Source organism: Talpa occidentalis, unplaced genomic scaffold (assembly GCF_014898055.3).
Source record: "Talpa occidentalis isolate TD23 unplaced genomic scaffold, MPIMG_talOcc4v2.1 talOcc4.5, whole genome shotgun sequence".
Lineage (NCBI taxonomy): Eukaryota > Metazoa > Chordata > Mammalia > Eulipotyphla > Talpidae > Talpa > Talpa occidentalis.
In genome coordinates, this window is record NW_023604861.1 from 96,346,926 (window position 1) to 96,364,927 (window position 18,002).

The window sequence follows — 18,002 nt, forward strand, 5'->3', positions numbered from 1 at the left end:
TCAGTTATAAAGATGTACAGTGCACCATATTTATAATAGTGAGAAGTTGGAAATAACCTAAATACCCAGTAATAAGCAGTTTGTTAGAAAAATATGGCAAAATTTAGTAAATAAGACAGCATGTATACATAAAGATGGTGTGGTGGAGGAATGTTTTATGGCATAAAAGTGTTCAAAATAAATGAAAAATGCAGGTCATAAATAATGTGCCCATTATGACTCCATTTAAATCTGTATCTACTGGGGCCACACATACAGAGAAGCAAAGGCAGCAAGCAGTGTCACAGCACTAACCTGTAACTGATAGATTTCAAGGGATGTTTTGGTGACAGCTCTACATTTTTCTTTGATTGCCATGAATTTTCTTTGTAATACGAAGTTTTCACTTTTTTTAATGGCACATTTAATTGAAGTCATAAATGTGCCTAAATGTGCCTGTCCATAATTCACATGGGAGACTCTGGGTGGGTATAATTTCCTGGAGAAAACTCTAGCCATCTCCAGATGGCTGGAGGTTCTGACTCCACAGGACTTACAGTGAGTCAATGATCCACTGGGCTTGGGGGCTGGCACAGTTCTTCTCACTCTCTAATGAACACATAAATGACCTTCAGCTCTTACTAAAATACAGATTCTGGTTCCCTCCATATGAGCTGGGTCTGGACACTGCATTTCAAACATGCACCCAAGTAAAGTCCATGCTGCTAGTCTCTGGACCACACTTTGAGTAGCAAAGGGGATGTCCCCCTCAGATGGCTGACAGCCACATGGTCTCAATGCAAGCCCACTGTGCTGTGCTTTCTCACTACCAAACTACTGGGGGTCCTTTGTTGTGGCAGCAGAAATGTGGGCATCCTGCTAGCTATGTGAAGGTGCATTAGCGGCAGACTTAGTGGAAGGCCCTGGTGAAGTTGGACAGGCTGACTGATGATGTCTCCTGCTCTTGGTCAGTGTTACCCCAAAGCAGAAATTCAGTGATGGTCCAGTCTAGATGGAACCCCCAGGAGTCCCCTAGTCTTCCTGGACTCTAGCTAGATTATGGCGGCGTGAGTAGGAATGAAAAAACTGGCTCTTAGTCTATAAGAGAGGCTTTGAGCCTGGAGCTAAATGTCTGCCAAGGCTCCTTCCAAAGAGCTATCCACTGAGTCTCCAAACTTCTCACTCTCCTATTGTTCCTAACTGTCCTGTCACTGGACTTTGGCCAGTGACACCCCTAAACACCGCCACAATTCACCTGGATCAGTCTGCACCACCAGAAAGCCCAGGGCTTTCTCTTTGTTCTTTTGCATACCACACCCACCCTACCCTCTCTTTGTTATCCTTTATTGACATTATCAACATGGAATCTGTTCACTCTGAGACCAATTTTAACTTTTGGGAAGCCAAATATAGTGACTCTTTTGTGTTTCCTCTGATATTTGCCTGCTGCCTCGGAATCCTTGACATTGAATCCCTTCACACCTCTCTATTCTCTCTTCCAGGTATGTTGTAGATCTTTCTTTTTTATTTGGTGTGTGTTTGGGGTGGGGTATCTGTAAGGTTGGAAGTCACAAGTCAAAGTTGTAAGCACTTCTCTTTCATATCCATGGAGTTGCAATTTATTCATTTCTACAACAGCAATGGCATCTTGGTCTAATGCTTCCCAAGGCCAGACTGAACATGCTACTTTATCTGTGGCAGTCCACAAGACACCCCACTTTGAATATCCTGCCATCACACCCAATCAAATATGTCTCAGGTCAAATTGACAGTCTCCTCCCCCAATATATTCATTCCCTCTAATTTAATTTCCCTTGCTGCCATAATCTTCTTCTAGTCAGTGAGATTCAAAACCTGAGAGATGGACAATTTCTCTGACTTTTCCTGACTGTCAGATTTATCAGCAAGTCCTAATAAATTATTCCTTTAAAATATTACTTTGTTTTCTTAGTAGGACTAGTATTTCTAGTTTTATTACCTTTAATCCAGTTCAAATTATGTGTAGTAACTGGACTCACAGATTCTAAGCACTATTTTATCACAGCCCTGTCCAGCTCTACACTCTATAGCAGCTGTCCATTTCACCCCACCTGCCCCCCCATTTACTTGATGAGTATGTTGTACTTCTCCATGGGCACTATACCCACCTCCAGACACACACCTTCTTTTGTATCTTCTTAATAGGATTACTCAGAATTCCCTTGATTTCCCTGCCTCAAAAGTCATCCCTCCTCATCCCTGTCCATTCAGATCATTTTGTCATTAGGGCCACTGGACATGGTATCATTAGCTATAAGTTGAGCATCTAGTTCTGCCAAAATAATGATCAGCTCAGTGACAGCTCAGACATACAAGGTTAGGTCACTTAACTCACAATCCTGTTTCACTATCTATAAAATCATAAAATTAGAGTTTGTGATTATTAAAATTCTTTCCATATCAAACTATCTATGATTCAGTGACTCAGAGTTTAATGAATCCCTTATTTTGCAACCCTATTCTGACCTATTAAATTTCACCATATTGTTTATTGTTCTATATATAGATGTTTGTCTCCCTTACACAACATAGTAAGATCTGGAAACCATGAAGCATAGTCTGTAACTCACTGCAACCTCCCTAACTAATTCACACTGGTGATTACAAGCAAAAAGGGAAAACACATGGAAGGCTGAGTTCTAAACCTGGCTCTACTACCAGTCTGACTTGCCACCTTGAAAAGTTCCCCTTTGTCCCTGGGCCTCCAATTTATTGCCATAGAAATGAGAGGCAAGGCAATGTCATTAATTTTCAAAACTAAGTTCCATGATGAACTTTATACAGAAACCGAATGAAAGTAGAATGGATAGAAGGGACCCACTTTTGCTAAAGTAAGGGGTGGTGGAGACACCAGATCCTGTTACCATTTTCCTTGTCCACTGAAGCAGGCATCAGGACATCTCTGAAGAACCCCCAAACACTGTTGAATACCTCTGGCCTACATGACTTCCTCTGAAATTGCTTTCTGAAACCTATGGTTCTTTCTCAATGCCCAAAAATAGAAGAGTAGATCAAGAAAATGTGGTATATATACACAGCAGGTCATTACTAAGCAATCAAAAAAAGATAATCAATGCCATTTGTGGCAAAATGGATGGAGTTGGAAGGGATTTTGCTAAGATAAGTCAGAAGGAAAAGGATAAATACCAGATGCTGTCACTTGTACATGGAATATACAGAAACCAAACTAGGGATCAGATAGAGAGATTTAAAAAGTAACACTTAAAAGGTGACTATAGAATTGAAGGCTGCAGAGGGAAGTGTGAGAGAAAAGAGGGAAGGGAGTATAATGGACAATGGTGACGGACTTTGGGTAATTTGGTGGAAGGCCCACTACCGTGGCAATACCTGAGGAGGGACCCTATAATTTCAAAATATCAACAATAAGCTAATGTTACCTCAATTTAAAAAATAAATTTTTTTATTTTATTTTTTAAAACATTTATTTATTTATTCAAGAGCTGGGGTACAGGTCAGAGGTGCAGGAAGGTGAGAGGATTCACCAGAGACAGAATGGGGAGCAGTACAGGCAGATGGACCGAAGACACTGCTGAGGGGAACAGCGGGCGAGACAGGAGAGGTCTGCTGAGCCATGTGGTTATCTCCCTGGCTGGCCGGGAATCAAGCCCGCGCTACAGAGTCTGCAAACAGCGCTGCTTCACAGCGCTGTGTTCAACCCGCTGCGCCCTGGGGAGACCCAAAATAAATTAATTCTTAAAAAATATATGGTTCTAATATTTCAAAATCTTGACTTAACCTATCCTCTCTCCATATTCCATTTATGTGCATTAGATTTATCTAACATTCCCCTGTATTCTGTGGAGGGGATGTCTTTTATCTAGAGAACTTCCCAGGAAATTTTAATGGTAAAGGGAATCTCAGAGCTCCTAACAGAAAGGAGAAGAAAAGAGAGAAAGAAAAAGAATATTGCCTTCCCACCACTGACCTGCAGATCCTGGGCACTGGAACCTCCAAATGATTACTCCAGGGCACCTGCACTGAGTTTATATCACCTGGTCAGGGTGGGTCAGGCCTGCAGCAATCTTGTAATTGGCTCCAGTTATGGGGAAGAAGAGCCTTGGGCTTTCACAATGTCTTCAGCACAGTGTGCATAATAAGAGGGCGGAGGCATTAATGAGTGTTGATTGAAAGGGGACAGAATCACCCATAAAGCCTTGACAGAAGCCAGGCTGGGCCCCTGTCTGTAGCTACTATCATTGACATTGTTAAATGGTGGTTTTGGCAGAAAGATAAACAGAGCTGGGGTCAGATGTCCTCTATTGCCTTCCTTGTGGTAAACCATGGGGCTCCATTCATGTCCTAGAGAGTGGAAGAGGCAAGAGCAAGTGTGTCTGAAGGACCTAAGGACAGAACAGCCTCTGATGTCTGAAGCCAGGCTGCAGCCAACAAGGTGGGTAAGAGGAGGGACTGACAGCACTGTGAGTATGGCCCTGACTGGAAGGATGAGAGGGAAGTCTCTGCTTTTCAACAGGTTCTTCTAGCTGGCCTCAGTTTGATGAGACCTGCAGAAGAGATTGGCCTTATATCCATCTTGGGACTGGGCAGGTGTCACATTCCCTGGACTAATAGGGTATGTGTGCAGGGAAAGGGTTGTACTCAGGCCTGTGATTTTTAACATTATTTAACTTAGTCCATCAATCCACCCTTCCATTCTGTCCATCTTCCACCCGTCCATCCATGCATGCATGCATCCATCCATCCACCCACCCACCGACCCACTCATTCTTCCAGTCAGCTAGCCAGCTATTCACTAATAAGATGCAGAGAAACTGAAATATAGTATCTTCTGAAGAAGGAAGTGGGAGAGGTCAGTTTAACACCCACTGTATGCAGCTAAGAGGTGAAAATAGATGAGCAGGGTTGGGACCATAGGTCTGTTATATAAGGGCAATGGTCATTCTTCACACTCTTTGTCAATCTCCTGTCCTTCTGTGGGAGACCGGTGCATGGGGTTTACTAAATATTTACACTGTGGTGAGACAAGGACATGCAATCCATGATCCCTGTTGTTAGGTAGATTTGCAGTCCAGCTGGAGAGCTAAGCAATAAACTTTTGACAAGATAATTAAAAAGACCAGATTTTCCAATCTGTGGGCCAAGGGAATATTGGAGAAAATGCAGGTGAATAATCTCCTTCAGCAAGAAAATAAATCTCTAGAACTGAAAGGACCTTGATCATGACTGCATAGTGCCCCTCCAAGGAGAGAAATCTGTGCCATGGCATCCCTGAGAAATAGATTAGTCAGACTCTGCCTCAGTGTCTCCAGATTCAAACACCTCACCACCCCTCAAAGAAACCCTAACAATGTGTATAGTTCTTGTGGTTACCATTTTGTGGTCACATTTTATTTCCACTCATCAGTTCTGCTCAAGCTTTCTAGAATTATATGGAACTATGTATTCTTTATTTGGAGGTGAAGGATCACTTGAAGGAGGTTCTATTGCTTCTTCAGGAAAAATACCCTCAGTTCCTTGGTCTTAGAGCCCTCTCTACTTTTCAGGACACATGAGTAGCCCTCAATTTCTAAATACAGGCACCAATTCCAAACAATGTGGGTAATGTACCTATGTTAGAAACAGGCCCAAGCTAGGGCTTTTATTGAAAGTGCAGAGATCTAAAACTATGAGATCTTTCTCACTTGAACAGTCAAGACACCAGTACCCATAGCCGCCATCTTCCTAGTGGTAAAATTTCATATTCCTCCCTTTTCTGTTGATTCATGTGAACTCACCTCTACTAAAACCTTTTTTTTAAAAAAAATATTTATTTATTTATGCATACAAAAGCTGAGATACAGCCAGATACAGCTGTGTACAGGCCAGAGATGCAGGGGGTGAGAGGATCCACCAGAGACAGAGTGGGGAACAGAACAGGCAGACTGACTGAAATACACAGCTGAGGGGAGCAGCGGGCGGGACAGGAGAGGTCTGCCTCACCATGTGGGTTGCTCCCTGGCCGGCTGGGGATCGAACTCATGCTGCACAGGCTGTGGATGGCTTGATAGTGAGGTGCTTAACCCCTTGCATCACCAGGCAGTCCCCTCTACTAAAACCTGTTTGAGTTCTATTATCCCACAAATGATGAAACAATAACTGCAGAATGGATGTGGGTTCTAGAATAAGGTGGAATTTCAACTGTTCCCAAAAGGTGGAACCATTTCGATGGGTGGAGGAGAGAGAAAGAATATTCCAGGGTGAAGAAATAGTTTCCATTGGAATTCCATTGGAATCCAATAAATGGATACCAATTATTTGCCAAACATTATGCTCAGTGATTAGAAACAAAATGATGCAGCCCTGACCTTGAGATCACTTTAGGGGCAATCAACCCAAGTCAATTTACTACAGTGCAAGGAAGTCAGCATATGGGTGTATGCCAGGCACTGACAAACAAGTGACCAGAGATCTCAACTCAGCAAAGACTTCTTGGAAGAGATGACATCTTTGCAGAGAAGATGCATGAAAAGCCAACAAGCAAAGGGAGAAATATGAGATTGGCTGAATCGGAAGGCAAAGAGACTATGAACTGGGTGTATAGAACTAACATGGAACTGAAGCCCATTTTCTCTGCAGAGTGGCCGGTGGTCGAAACTATACTGTCTGTGGACTTCAGCTGCATCTGGGCTGGAACTGCTGAGGTCCATGGGCAGCCCCTTCTAGTCTAGCCACATCCTTGCTTATCCCTTGGCAGAATCTAGACCTGCCAAGCTGGCCTGACTGGTGAGGTATAGGTGGAACACATGGAGCTCAGATTAGGGCCCCTCCTATGGCTTCTGTTCTCATCCCTCAGGATTACGATCGCAACCTTATTATCACAGTCCCCATACGAATGATGGGGGCTGCAGTGGCAGCGAGATCTAACCCTTGTGGGAAGAAAGAATATTCAACAAATTTATTTATTTTTTATTTTTTTAAAGATTTATTTATACTAGAACCGGGGTACAAGCCAGATGTGTGGGAGGGTGAGAGGATTCACCAGAGACAGCGGGGGAAAGAACAGGCAGACTGATGAAATACACTGCTGAGGGGAGCAGCAGGCGAGACAGGAGAAGTCTTTGGGGCCATGTGGGGCCCTCACCGGCCGGCCAGGATCTAACTGGCGCTGCAGAGGCTGCTGACAGCTTCACAGCGCTGCGCTCAACCGCCTGAGCCACCAGGGGAGGCCCTATTCAACGCATTTAATCTGATCCACTTTAAATGGAATATTTGGGAAAATGAAAGGACAGATGTTCATTTTGGGAAGGAAAATTAAAATGTTAGAGAATATTGTAATCATAATAAAATAAATGAATTTATTTCTCTTTACTTGTATGTTAGTTATCTATTGCTATTTAACAAATAACCCCAGAACTTAAAAACTTAAAGTGACAAACATTTATTATGACACACAGTTTGTGGGGCTTGAGGATCTGGAGCAGCTTCACTAGGCGGTGCTGGTCAGAGTCTCTCATTAGGTTGCAGTCAAGCTGTTGGCCAGGCCGCATCATCTGAAGGCCTGACTGGGGCTGGAGGAGCTGCTTCCCAAATTACTCACATGTTTGTTGGCAAAAAAAAAAAAAAAAAAGGTTCATTTTTCACCACTACTGGGCTGCTCACAACAAGGCAGAGTACGTGAACAAAGAGGTATGGGCAAGCTGAGATCAAAATAGAAGCTGAGACTTTTATAATGTAATTTCAGAAATGGCATAACACTTATGCCACAGTCTATGTGTCACAGAGACATTCTGTTATATGGGGGGGCAGGAGAGGTGAATGCCAAGAGATTGCTTGTTGGCATCTGCATCATTTTCCTCTAGTTGCCATACCAATTACCACACACTTAGTGGCTTAAAAGAACAGAAATACACTCTCGCAAAAGTTCAAGAGACAAGGTCATGCTCTCTGCAAAGGCCCTGGGGAGGAACTCGTCCTCTGTCTTTGTAACTTCTGGTGGTGCCTCAATCATTCTTTGTCTTGTTGCCACATAACTCCAGTCTTTGCTTCCATCCTCATGTCACCTTCTTCTCTCTGTGTGTCTGTGTGTCCTCTTCTTACAGTCAGCGAACATCAGTCAAGAACATCAGTCATACTGGACTTAGGGTCCACACTGGTGCAGCCGACCTCTTCTTAACAAATTGCATCTACAAAGACCTATCTCCAAATGATGCCGTAGTCTAGGTTTCCAGAAGGACATGAATTTGGGGGAAACATTATTCAACCAGTACAGCAGCCCCTTTGGAGTTTGGATCTCACCATTGATCTTGGGGAGACTGTGACCACTCTGGGTGGAGCACAGGGTTTTTTTCCTGTAAGTTCCTTCCACAGGAGATTTCAGCCATGCTAACCCAACATACACTCCTTCACAGCTTCGCTGAGATCTGTTTTCTGACTCTTGCTGCCACCAACTAGCAAGCAGAACTCAATTCAATACAAATTTCACTCTGGGGAAGTGCAAGCTGAAAACAATCATAAATAATGTCCACTCTGCTACCTCAAAGTTGTTGTACCTTATTTCTACAATCCATCTTCATTGTAGAAAAATTAGAAAACACAGATAAATGAATACAACAAAAAGAAAAATCACCTATAATACCACCACCTTGCCATTACTATAATAGAAGTAAACTTTCAGACATTTTTTTAATGCAGAAGTATTTAGATAAGTATTTTTTTAATTAAAAAGAAATGACAAACTATGCTGCTTTATAACTTGCTCTTTTCTCATAATATATCATGAGTATCTTTCCATTTGAATGGAGATGAGAAGCTTGGATTTTAATTGTATCTCAGGTTTCAAAATATCCGGCATATCCTGTCCATCTCGTGACTTCTGAACTGGAGCTCTCTCCTCTAATATGGCCATGAAGAAAGAGGTGAGGAAAAAGCAGCATTTGACAGCAGTGGGATGAAAGACAAGAGGAGGGAACTGGTCTTGGGTCCCCAAAGCTGTGACCATATTCCTCTTTGCACAGCGGTGAGTGACCAAGTGTCACGTGGGCAGTTGGTGGCCCCAATAGGTCAGTTGGGGACAAGCTGGTCTGCCTGGCTCAGGGACACTGGGAAAGCCACCTCCAAGGATTTCTTCCATTCCTCCTCACCATGAGCCCTCAGCAGTCTTCTTATGTGACTCTCAGTTTATCTGGTGTGGTTTCAGCAAGGGTCCACATCAGCAGCACCACCCAACAGCAACGGAAATTGTGGACTGAGCCCCAAATTTCAAAAGGATTTACCCAAACTGGGAATGAAGAGAAGGGAGAGTGGCCGTGTGCCCAGGAAGTGACAGGCAGGGGCCCTGGGAGCTGGCCCTGCACAGGGAGCTTTTGGGGGGCATCCTCCCTAGTCACACTGCTGGAAATAGAAGTCCGTGATGGGGTCATCCCAACCGGCATCCTCAGGGAGCTGGGTGAGTCTGAGAGGCTGGTCTGCCTCGGGCACCGTGCAGAGGAACCAGCCTGGGTAGGCAGCCGACTCGAAGCTGGAGGTGAGCCCTGTGTCCCGCCGGTAGAAAGTGAAGCTCTTGGCTTCCTTGGCACCAAGGTAGAGCTCCATGATGTTCACTGGCTGAGAGCAGAGGGGCACAACAGGTGAGAGGCAGGAAAAGGGACGCAAGGAGGCGGGGCTGAGGGCATTGCAGTCAACAGAGCCCTGCATGGGCGCAGGACATGCAGCCTCCATGGGTCAGCATCTGTTGCCAGATGGTGAGGATGTCCCACCAGGACTCACCTCCAGTTTCAGAGTGGGTTCCTGCTCCATCTCACACGACAGGCACTGGCTCCCTCCCTGGACACCCAGGATGACTGGAGAGAGGTTGGCATCCAGAAACCGATTGGGGACAACACTGATCTCCTCACCTAGAGGAAGGAGGCTGGATGCAGGGGCCATGGCTGTCCCTCCTTCTATCTCCCTCAATTATGGACTTTGGTAGGTGACATACCCTGTCCCCTAGCTGGGCATCCTCAGGCAGCTATCGTCAAGGAACAGCACACACGCTTGTGTGCATGTGAGAGAACAAATGTGCACACACATATACACACAGCCACACAGAAGGATCTGCCCGACCCCAGCTCTCAGGAAACATGTCCCAGGTGGGCAGGTGTGTGTCTGTTTCAGAGAGAGGGTTCTGGTATGGTACGGGGGTGCAGAGTGAGCAAACTTGAAGCAGATGCTGTCCCTGCTGTCTGGGTCTCCACTCTGAGCCACCAGAACCCCCAGAAAGTAGAAGGATCTGTGCATTAAGGGGCAGAACCCACTCCCATGTGGAAGAAGGCATAGAGAACCTTCCTTAGTTTTCTCCACAGCACTGACTGCAGGAAAAGGAATGATTTACCTGAGTCCACCTTTGAGCTGATGACAAAGTGCTCAGCTTGGGCACATCCCCATCTCTGCGCTGGACCACATCCCCTCAGTTTGCAGGAAGGTGGAGCACTTTATTTGTCCTTACTCAGAAACTGGTTTTCTGAGGGCCCATAAGATCCCAGGCCTGGGATCTGTGCCAATTTGCATGAATATTCTAAGCCCCCTTCAGGCCCTTCTTGAAGTGTAAGGAGACCTAGGAATGCAGACTTTTGTTTTGCTACCAACCTTTAATGACCTTCCCTGCTTGCAGCCCTCCGGCTAGAAGCTGGTTATCATGCAGATAAAGCACCTTCAGTGCAGCATCCTTCATTCTGAAACACCAGGAAGGGGTGTGACAACACTCAGTTAGGGGAGAGGTGGGTGTTCCAGCTTCTCCTGGCTCTGGAGAATCCTCCAATCTCAGGCACTGGCTCTGTCTCCTCCCACTGTGCCAGAAAATAGCACAACCTTTTCTCCTAAGCCTCCTCGCACCCTACCAATGGGATGACCCCCAGCCTCCATCTGAGTTGGGCGTAGCTGCTTTACCCTATTCAGTCCCTCTGCATATCAACCAGGCTCCTCCATGCGTACATCAGAAAAGAAACTGGGTTCTGAGGTCTCTTTGGACCCCCCCGGAAATGCAAAGAGACCAGGGTCCTGGGTCCTAATCTGATTCTGCCACCATCACCGCTAACTCAGCAGACAGCCATGTGCCCTGCCCTCTGGGTCTGAGTGTCACCATGGCTAAGTACAGACGGTGGGTTCAATAGCATTCAGGTCTGTTCCAGATCAAAAACTAATTCTTCATTATTATTGAACATCAAGTTGCATTTGCTTCTGTTTGGCCACCACATATTTCCTATTGAGTCAGGAATTTCTTTAAATTTAAAATTCTTTCATTGATTTTTCAAGTGTATTTTGATCTCTACTTTCAGTTGATTTTCTGACGTCCTCTGAGGTGAAAGATGTATCCTAAAGTGAGTTTCTCTAGATAGCAAATGGAAAACATAATCTGTGTACAAATTGCTTTCGTGTTCACCAAAAACATAGTGCTGAGTTGCACTGTGGTTCTTTTATAAGGAAACATAGAAAGAAGTACAGCTGAACCTTGAATAACTCAGAGGTTAGGGGTACTGAACCCCCAGTCAAAAATCCATATAGAGGGCCTCCCCCGTGGCACAGTGGTTGAGCACTGGGTTGCGAAGCTGCCTGCAGCCCCTGCAGCGCTGGTTCTATCCCCGGCTGCTCCCCAGCCACCGGAGGAGGGTCCCACATGGCGCGCAGACCTCTCCTGCCGCCCGCTGCTCCCCTCAGCAGTGTGCTTCGGTCCTTCTGCCTGCTCTGCTCCCCACTATGGCTCTGGTGAATTCTCTCACCCTCCCATGCTTCTGACTGTACCCAGTGCTTGCATAAATAAAGGAATAATAAATAAATAAATAAATCTTTTTTTAAAAAAAAATCCATATATAACTTTAAATTCCCTTAAAACTTCACTAAGAGCCTGCTGTTGACAGAAGCATTACTGATAATGTAAACACTTGATTAGCAAAGATCTTATATATGTATTTCTATGCTGTATCTTTACACTAAAGTAAACTAGAGAAAAGAAGAGTTATTAAGAAAATCATAATGCAGACAAAACACGTTCACATTCACATTCACATTCACTCTACTGGATTTATGGATACTGACGTTTACATCATCTGTTTATAAGAAAACCCACATTTAAGTGAACCCTCGCCAGTCAAATTCATGCTGTTATAGGATTAACTCTATTTTTCACTTTACTTGATCAAGTCCTGCCATTGTACAAAGCAATTTGAGGGACTGGGCTTCCACAGAACATTTTTTGGGAAAAGTTACATTTGTTTTGGGAAAAAACTATATGAGTTCGATGAGAACAAGGCCTGTTCTGGTTCACTGTTGCAAAGTCTGAGTGTCCAGCTCAGTCAGCACCAGTGGACAGACAGAATGACTAAGTAGTTTTGTCTATGTTTTGCCCCAGAGGGCAGCCAGGAGGCAGTGGGGCCGATGGCTGGACTGGTATCGGGTCACTGATGGGTGGGGACAGCAGGCTCCAGGTCTGGCCTCCTGACTTCCATTCTCATTGTGGAGACAGGGTTGCAGCTCTACACTGGGGGGTCACTTGTCCCCCTTCAGATCTGGAGGCCCCCAGGAGTAGGCCTCCCCCGCCTCTGAAGAAGGCTGGGAGGACTTCTCTGAAAGCAGAGAGGTGCTAGCCACAGCTTCCCCGGAGCCCATCCAGCTGTCAGCGCCGCAGCTTGGCCATCGCATCCCCTCCATCCCTGGAAAGGCAGGACACCAGTTTCCCCCAGCTCACTTCCCCAGAGGAGTTGGCCAAGTCAAAAGCTCAGACAGTCAGGATACTCACCTGAAGCACAGAGCGCCGCTCAGGACCATCATGAGCTCCCAGACTGCAGACTCTCCTATTTTAAAAGAAGAGAAAATCTTAGGTGGAGACTGAGGCTGAGCTTCAGGGGCCTGAGGGGCAAGCAGCCTCGTGAGCAGGCCCCAGCCCCCCGTGCGTGAACGGCTTCTACAGAGCAGGTGGTTCTAGGTTTGGGGTCAGGAGGACGACACCCAGCTCCCCAAAGGACACCTCAGAATGCTCCTTTCTCCTGGCTGCTGTGGTGTCTGCCTGCTCCTCTGAAGATGTCTCACCTCTTTTAATAATGATTGCCTTAGGGAGGGGCCCTGAAACTGCACAACCCGGGAGGAGCAGGGTTTCCCAGTGATTGCACACCAGTCCAAGCCTCCAGAAACACCTGCTGCTCATTATCTCTCTCAGGGAGGGAAGCTTCTGGTGACAGTCTCCTTCCAGCAATTCTGAAGAACTTCCAGGGACTTTCCAGCTCTACGTGAATACTCAGTTCCCGGGCCTCAGAGCTTCCAGACCCAGGGGCTCAGCACAAGGAGCTCAAGGGAAGCAGATTTGAGAACAACCTCCTCCTGCCTCCCTCCTTTCTTCTTACTTCCTTCTCCCCTCCCTCTCTCCCTTCCTCCACTCTTACCTCTCCCGTTTTCTCCCCTCCCTCCCTTACATCCTTTCGCCTTTCTAGGCCTATAGAGACGGAGGTGCAGTTTGGCTCAGGAGATGTCTAGTCTATGTATTCATTGTAGAAAAACCTGAAAATCCACATCAGCCAAAAATAATACCTGTGATCAGAAAGTCAATGAGAACTCTTCTTCTTCCTTGCCCATACACACACCATCAGCAGTTTTTCAACAGCTCCACATGGAAGCTAAATTCTTTCCAACCTGCTTTTTTCAGACAGCAAAATATCTTTCCATGCCAAACATCAATAACAATATCATAACAATGAACAGTATACAGCTGTGCAGTATTTCATGATAAAATGCAGCATTTTATACTTATAACAATCAATTATTATTGGTCCTTTCTAGTATTATTATCTGCTATGGGAAATCAAGTTGTGAAAATATCTTTATATCGACATCTTTGTTCATGTGTTTGATTATTTCCTTAAAAAATAAAAATCTAGCTCGGACCATCTATGACTGATCTTTCCTCAGAACTTAATTGGTAAATTAATATGTGATCATGAAACAATTCATGCAGTTTTAATACCTTCACACACTCTCTGTGAAGAATCTAAATTAAAAGTAAGGGTCAGTGCCTCACAAACAATTTAATTACATACCATTGATAGCGATTCACTGTCAGAGCATAGACTGTAAAATATTGTGTGCAGGCTTATGAGCTAAAAAGTTCTTAAAATGCTTGAGAATAAATAAAATATCAAGTCATTCATAGGATAGAAAATAACCCATCACTCACATAACGCCACATAATGCAATCTGATAAAAACCTTTTAGAAAAATGAACTGTACTGCTACCTTGGGCAAAATCATCAAATTGAAAATAAAATGACCAAAGAGGAATGGCCCTGAAATAACTGCAAAAAGACAAAAACAAAGAAAGAGAAACTCTGGAAACAGTTGGCCAACAGGCAAAATGGTTTTTTCCCTGATTCCCTGACCCAAGGGAATTACAACCTTATGCCCCCAGACACTAAAACTCACAGGCCTCATAAAGCTCGTATCTGCCCAATAATGAGCAATGTCTATGCATGGCCCATGCCCAGAGGTCACCAGCCCCCAAGAGGTGAGGGGAGGTAGTGCATCTCCCCGCTTCCTCTATTCTGCAATGTGCTCCCCTGCTGACTGCATGTGTTTTCAAGGTCACACAGAACATGGTTAAACAGGTTCCCCTGCATTACTCCCAGGAAGCACAGACCTTTGTTTGGTTTGTTAGTTACTATGGATTAGATCCCAGGCTCCATGCAGTCAGATGTATACTAAGAGAAGATTGATAAATCACAAATTATTTCTGCCTGAAAGAAAAGAAGAGACAGCCCCAAAGGGTAGAGTTTTACTGCCTTACAATTCAGTAAATGGTTGTGTGTGTGTGATTGTGCATGTGCGTGTGTGCGTGTGTGTGTGTGTGTGCGTGTGTGTGTGTTTAAGATTCTGTTAGCCAACTTATTCCACCATTTCTTTCCTGACTGGTCATATAATCTTCTGTTCCTTGACTTACCATTTGAAGCCACTTTTTCCATCCTGCTGAGGTTCCACTTACAGTCAGGGCTAAATCCTTCATGCACATTGCCAATACGTTGCTTTGAGAGTCCTGTTTTGGGCTTTTTAAAAATTACCCCAAGGGCCATGTCATTTTGCTCCAAAGTGACACTCCATGTGTGGTGCCTTTAAAATGCATCCATAAATTCTTTAATAATCTTTCCTTTAAGAGATGGGGCTTAATACTCCTTCATGTGAACGTGGGCTGGGCCTTGGGACTTGCTTCTAGTGAATATTTCATGTGATGGAAGTGACACTGTGTCACTTGTGAGGTTTGAGCATAAAAGTCATTAAAGTTTGCTCTTAGATCTTTCTGATATTGTTATAGGACAGGGAGAGGGTCAGCCCAAACCCCGCAAACCTGCCTATTCTAAATGGGTTCTGCCATCCGCCGCATCAACACAAAACATATGAGACTTTAATGGGAAGGATCTTTAATAAAAACTAGGAAACAATACAGGTGAGGCAAAGAGTCTAGTTTCTAAATGAAGCACCCAAAGTTACCCGTCCCCTCGTGGGTAAAAGTCCATCCATATGGGATCGGCCCAGAGCAAGGCCCCAAAGTCTACCACAAGTCTAAAACATCTTCCAGTGGGGACCCACAGAAAAGGGTCACAAACAACTGGACAAGCCCGGAAGGAAAAGAGCAAAATCAACATCAAGATAAAAGCTGCCATTGTCACCTCCCCACGGGTCTCACCCACATCTGTGTCACCTAGTCCACGACCAAAAGACAAGCGCAGTTTCTTCACGTGTCTCTAGGCTCCATGTGCCTCCTCCAGGTCTCCTTGCTCCATCCTGCTTCCTTCCTTAGTCTCTTCTGCAGCTTCTTCTCTCCCTGCTCAGCTCCACCCTTCCTTGGGTGGGGCAGGGAAGCTGGAACCTCCCCCTTTCCTGGGGACCACCCTGTTACAATATCACTCCTCAGGAGGACCTCAGCTGCCATGTCAAGAGGACACTCAAGCAGCTTATGGAGAGCCAAAGTGGTGAGGAACTGAGGCCTCCTGCCAATAGCTATGGCAATGAGCCATCTTAGACCCTCCTGCTCTGGTCAAGCTCCAAATGAGGCAGCCCAGGCTGAGGTCTTGACTGCAAGCTCACAAAGACCCCAAACCAGCCACACACCTAATGCCATTTTTCTTTTTTTTTTTTTTTTTTTTGAAAAAGCTGCACTTGATTTTTATTTATTTTTTTTATTTATTTTTATTTATTTATTTATTTATTTATTTTTAATTAATAAATTTTATTTTTATATTCCCCATACAATTGCAATCCCCCCATTCTGACCCCAATCCCTCCCCTCCCGCCCCCCACCCCCAAAAAGTGTCTCTGGTTCATAGTTTTTGTTGATTTTGATTTTCACTTTCTTATAGTTATTCATTTTCCTGGTCCCTTATTTAAGTTTTCTAGATCCCTGCTATGAGTGAGACCATCCGGTATTTTTCTTTTTCTTTTTGGCTTATTTCACTGAGCATGATCCCTTCCAGCGTCATCCATGTTGCTGCAAATTGCATGTGTTTATCTTTTTTGAATGCTGAGTAATATTCCATGGTATATATGTACCACATCTTCTTGATCCAGTCATCTATTTTTGGGCATTTGGGCTGTTTCCAAAGCTTAGCTATTGTAAACAGTGCTGCTATAAACATAGGGGTGCAGGTGTTCTTTGGAATTGATGTTTCTGTGTTCTTTGGGTAAATACCTAGGAGTGGAATTGCTGGATCCTGTGGAAGCTCTATGTTTAGTAGGTCCAGAAATCTCCACACAGCTCTCCATAATGGTTGGACCAGTTTGCACTCCCACCAACAGTGCAGAAGAGTTCCTTTTTCTCCACAACCTCGCCAACATTTGTTGTTGCTAGTTTTTTTAATATGTGCCATTCTCACTGGTGTAAGATGGTATCTCATGGTAGTTTTGATTTGCATTTCCCTGATTGCAAGTGATGTTGAACATTTTTTCATATGCCTGTTGGCCATTCGCATTTCCTCTTCAGAGAAGTTTCTTTTTAGTTCCTCTGTCCATTTTTTGACTGGATTATTTTCTTTGTTGTTGTTGAGTCTCATCAGCTCTTTGCAGATTTTTGTGATCAGTCCTTTATCATTAGTGTTGGGTGCAAAAATTTTCTCCCAGTTGGTGGGGTTTCTCTTTGTTTTTGTTATTGTCTCTTTTGCTGTGCAGAAGCTCTTTAATTTGATGTAGTCCCAGCTGTTGATCTTTGCCTTCACTATCACTGCTTTGGGTGATGTGTCTGTAAAGATGTCTTTGATATGCAAATCACGTAGTGTTTCGCCTATGTTTCCTTCTATGTATTTTATGGTTTCAGGTCTTATGTCTAGTTCTTTAATCCATTTTGAGTTGATTTTTGTATATGGTGTGAGGTAGTGGTTAAGCTTCATTCTTTTGCATGTAGGGACCCAGTTTTCCCAGCACCATTTATTGAACAAACTTTCTTTGCTCCAATGCATAGTCTTTGCTCCTTTGTCAAAGATTAGTTGACCATAAATCTGTGGGTTTATTTCTGGATTTTCTATTCGATTCCATTGGTCTGTATGTCTGTTCTTGTTCCAATACCATGCAGTTTTGATGATTATGGCTTTGTAGTAGAGTTTGAAGTCTGGGAGTGTGATGCCTCCATTCCCTTCTTTTTTTTTTCAGGAGAGCTTTGGCTATTCGGGGTTTTTTGTGATTCCATATGAATTTCATCAATAATTGTTCTATTTCTTTGAAGAATGCCATTGAAATTTTGATTGGAATAGCATTGAATCTGTATATTGCTTTTGGTAGGATGGCCATTTTAATAATGTTTATTCTTCCAATCCATGAGCAGGGGATGTCTTTCCATTTCTTTGTGTCTTCTTCTATTTCTTTTAACAGTGTTTTATAGTTTTCTTCGTATAGGTCCTTTACCTCTTTTGTTAGATTTATTCCCAAATATTTGATTTTTTTTGTTTCAATAATAAAAGGGATGGTTTTTTTGATTTCTTCTTCTTCAGATTTATTGTTTGTATATAGGAAGGCTACTGACTTTT

At 44.1% G+C, this 18,002-nt stretch overlaps 1 protein-coding gene across 1 annotated transcript; it reads right to left on the reverse strand.

Moving 5' to 3' along the window:
* Nucleotides 1-9,314: 9,314 nt before the first annotated feature.
* IL36RN (interleukin 36 receptor antagonist) lies at nucleotides 9,315-13,014 on the reverse strand. Its single transcript, XM_037528880.1, has 5 exons — nucleotides 12,974-13,014; nucleotides 12,746-12,800; nucleotides 10,600-10,685; nucleotides 9,742-9,869; nucleotides 9,315-9,579 (listed from the first exon to the last, which is right to left on the reverse strand). The coding sequence occupies exons 2-5, from the start codon at nucleotides 12,775-12,777 to the stop codon at nucleotides 9,355-9,357; spliced, it is 471 nt and encodes a 156-aa protein (XP_037384777.1). The 5' UTR covers nucleotides 12,778-12,800; nucleotides 12,974-13,014; the 3' UTR covers nucleotides 9,315-9,354.
* Between the last annotated feature and the right edge of the window lie 4,988 nt (nucleotides 13,015-18,002).

Coding starts and splice junctions, on each gene's coding strand:
- IL36RN (XM_037528880.1), bottom strand. CDS start 12,777: ATGATGGTCCTGAGCGGCGCTCTGTGCTTCAG. Junction 10,686..12,745: donor AGCGGCGCTCTGTGCTTCAG/GTGAGTATCCTG, acceptor CTGGTGTTTCAG/AATGAAGGATGCTGCACTGA. Junction 9,580..9,741: donor AACCCACTCTGAAACTGGAG/GTGAGTCCTGGT, acceptor CTCTGCTCTCAG/CCAGTGAACATCATGGAGCT.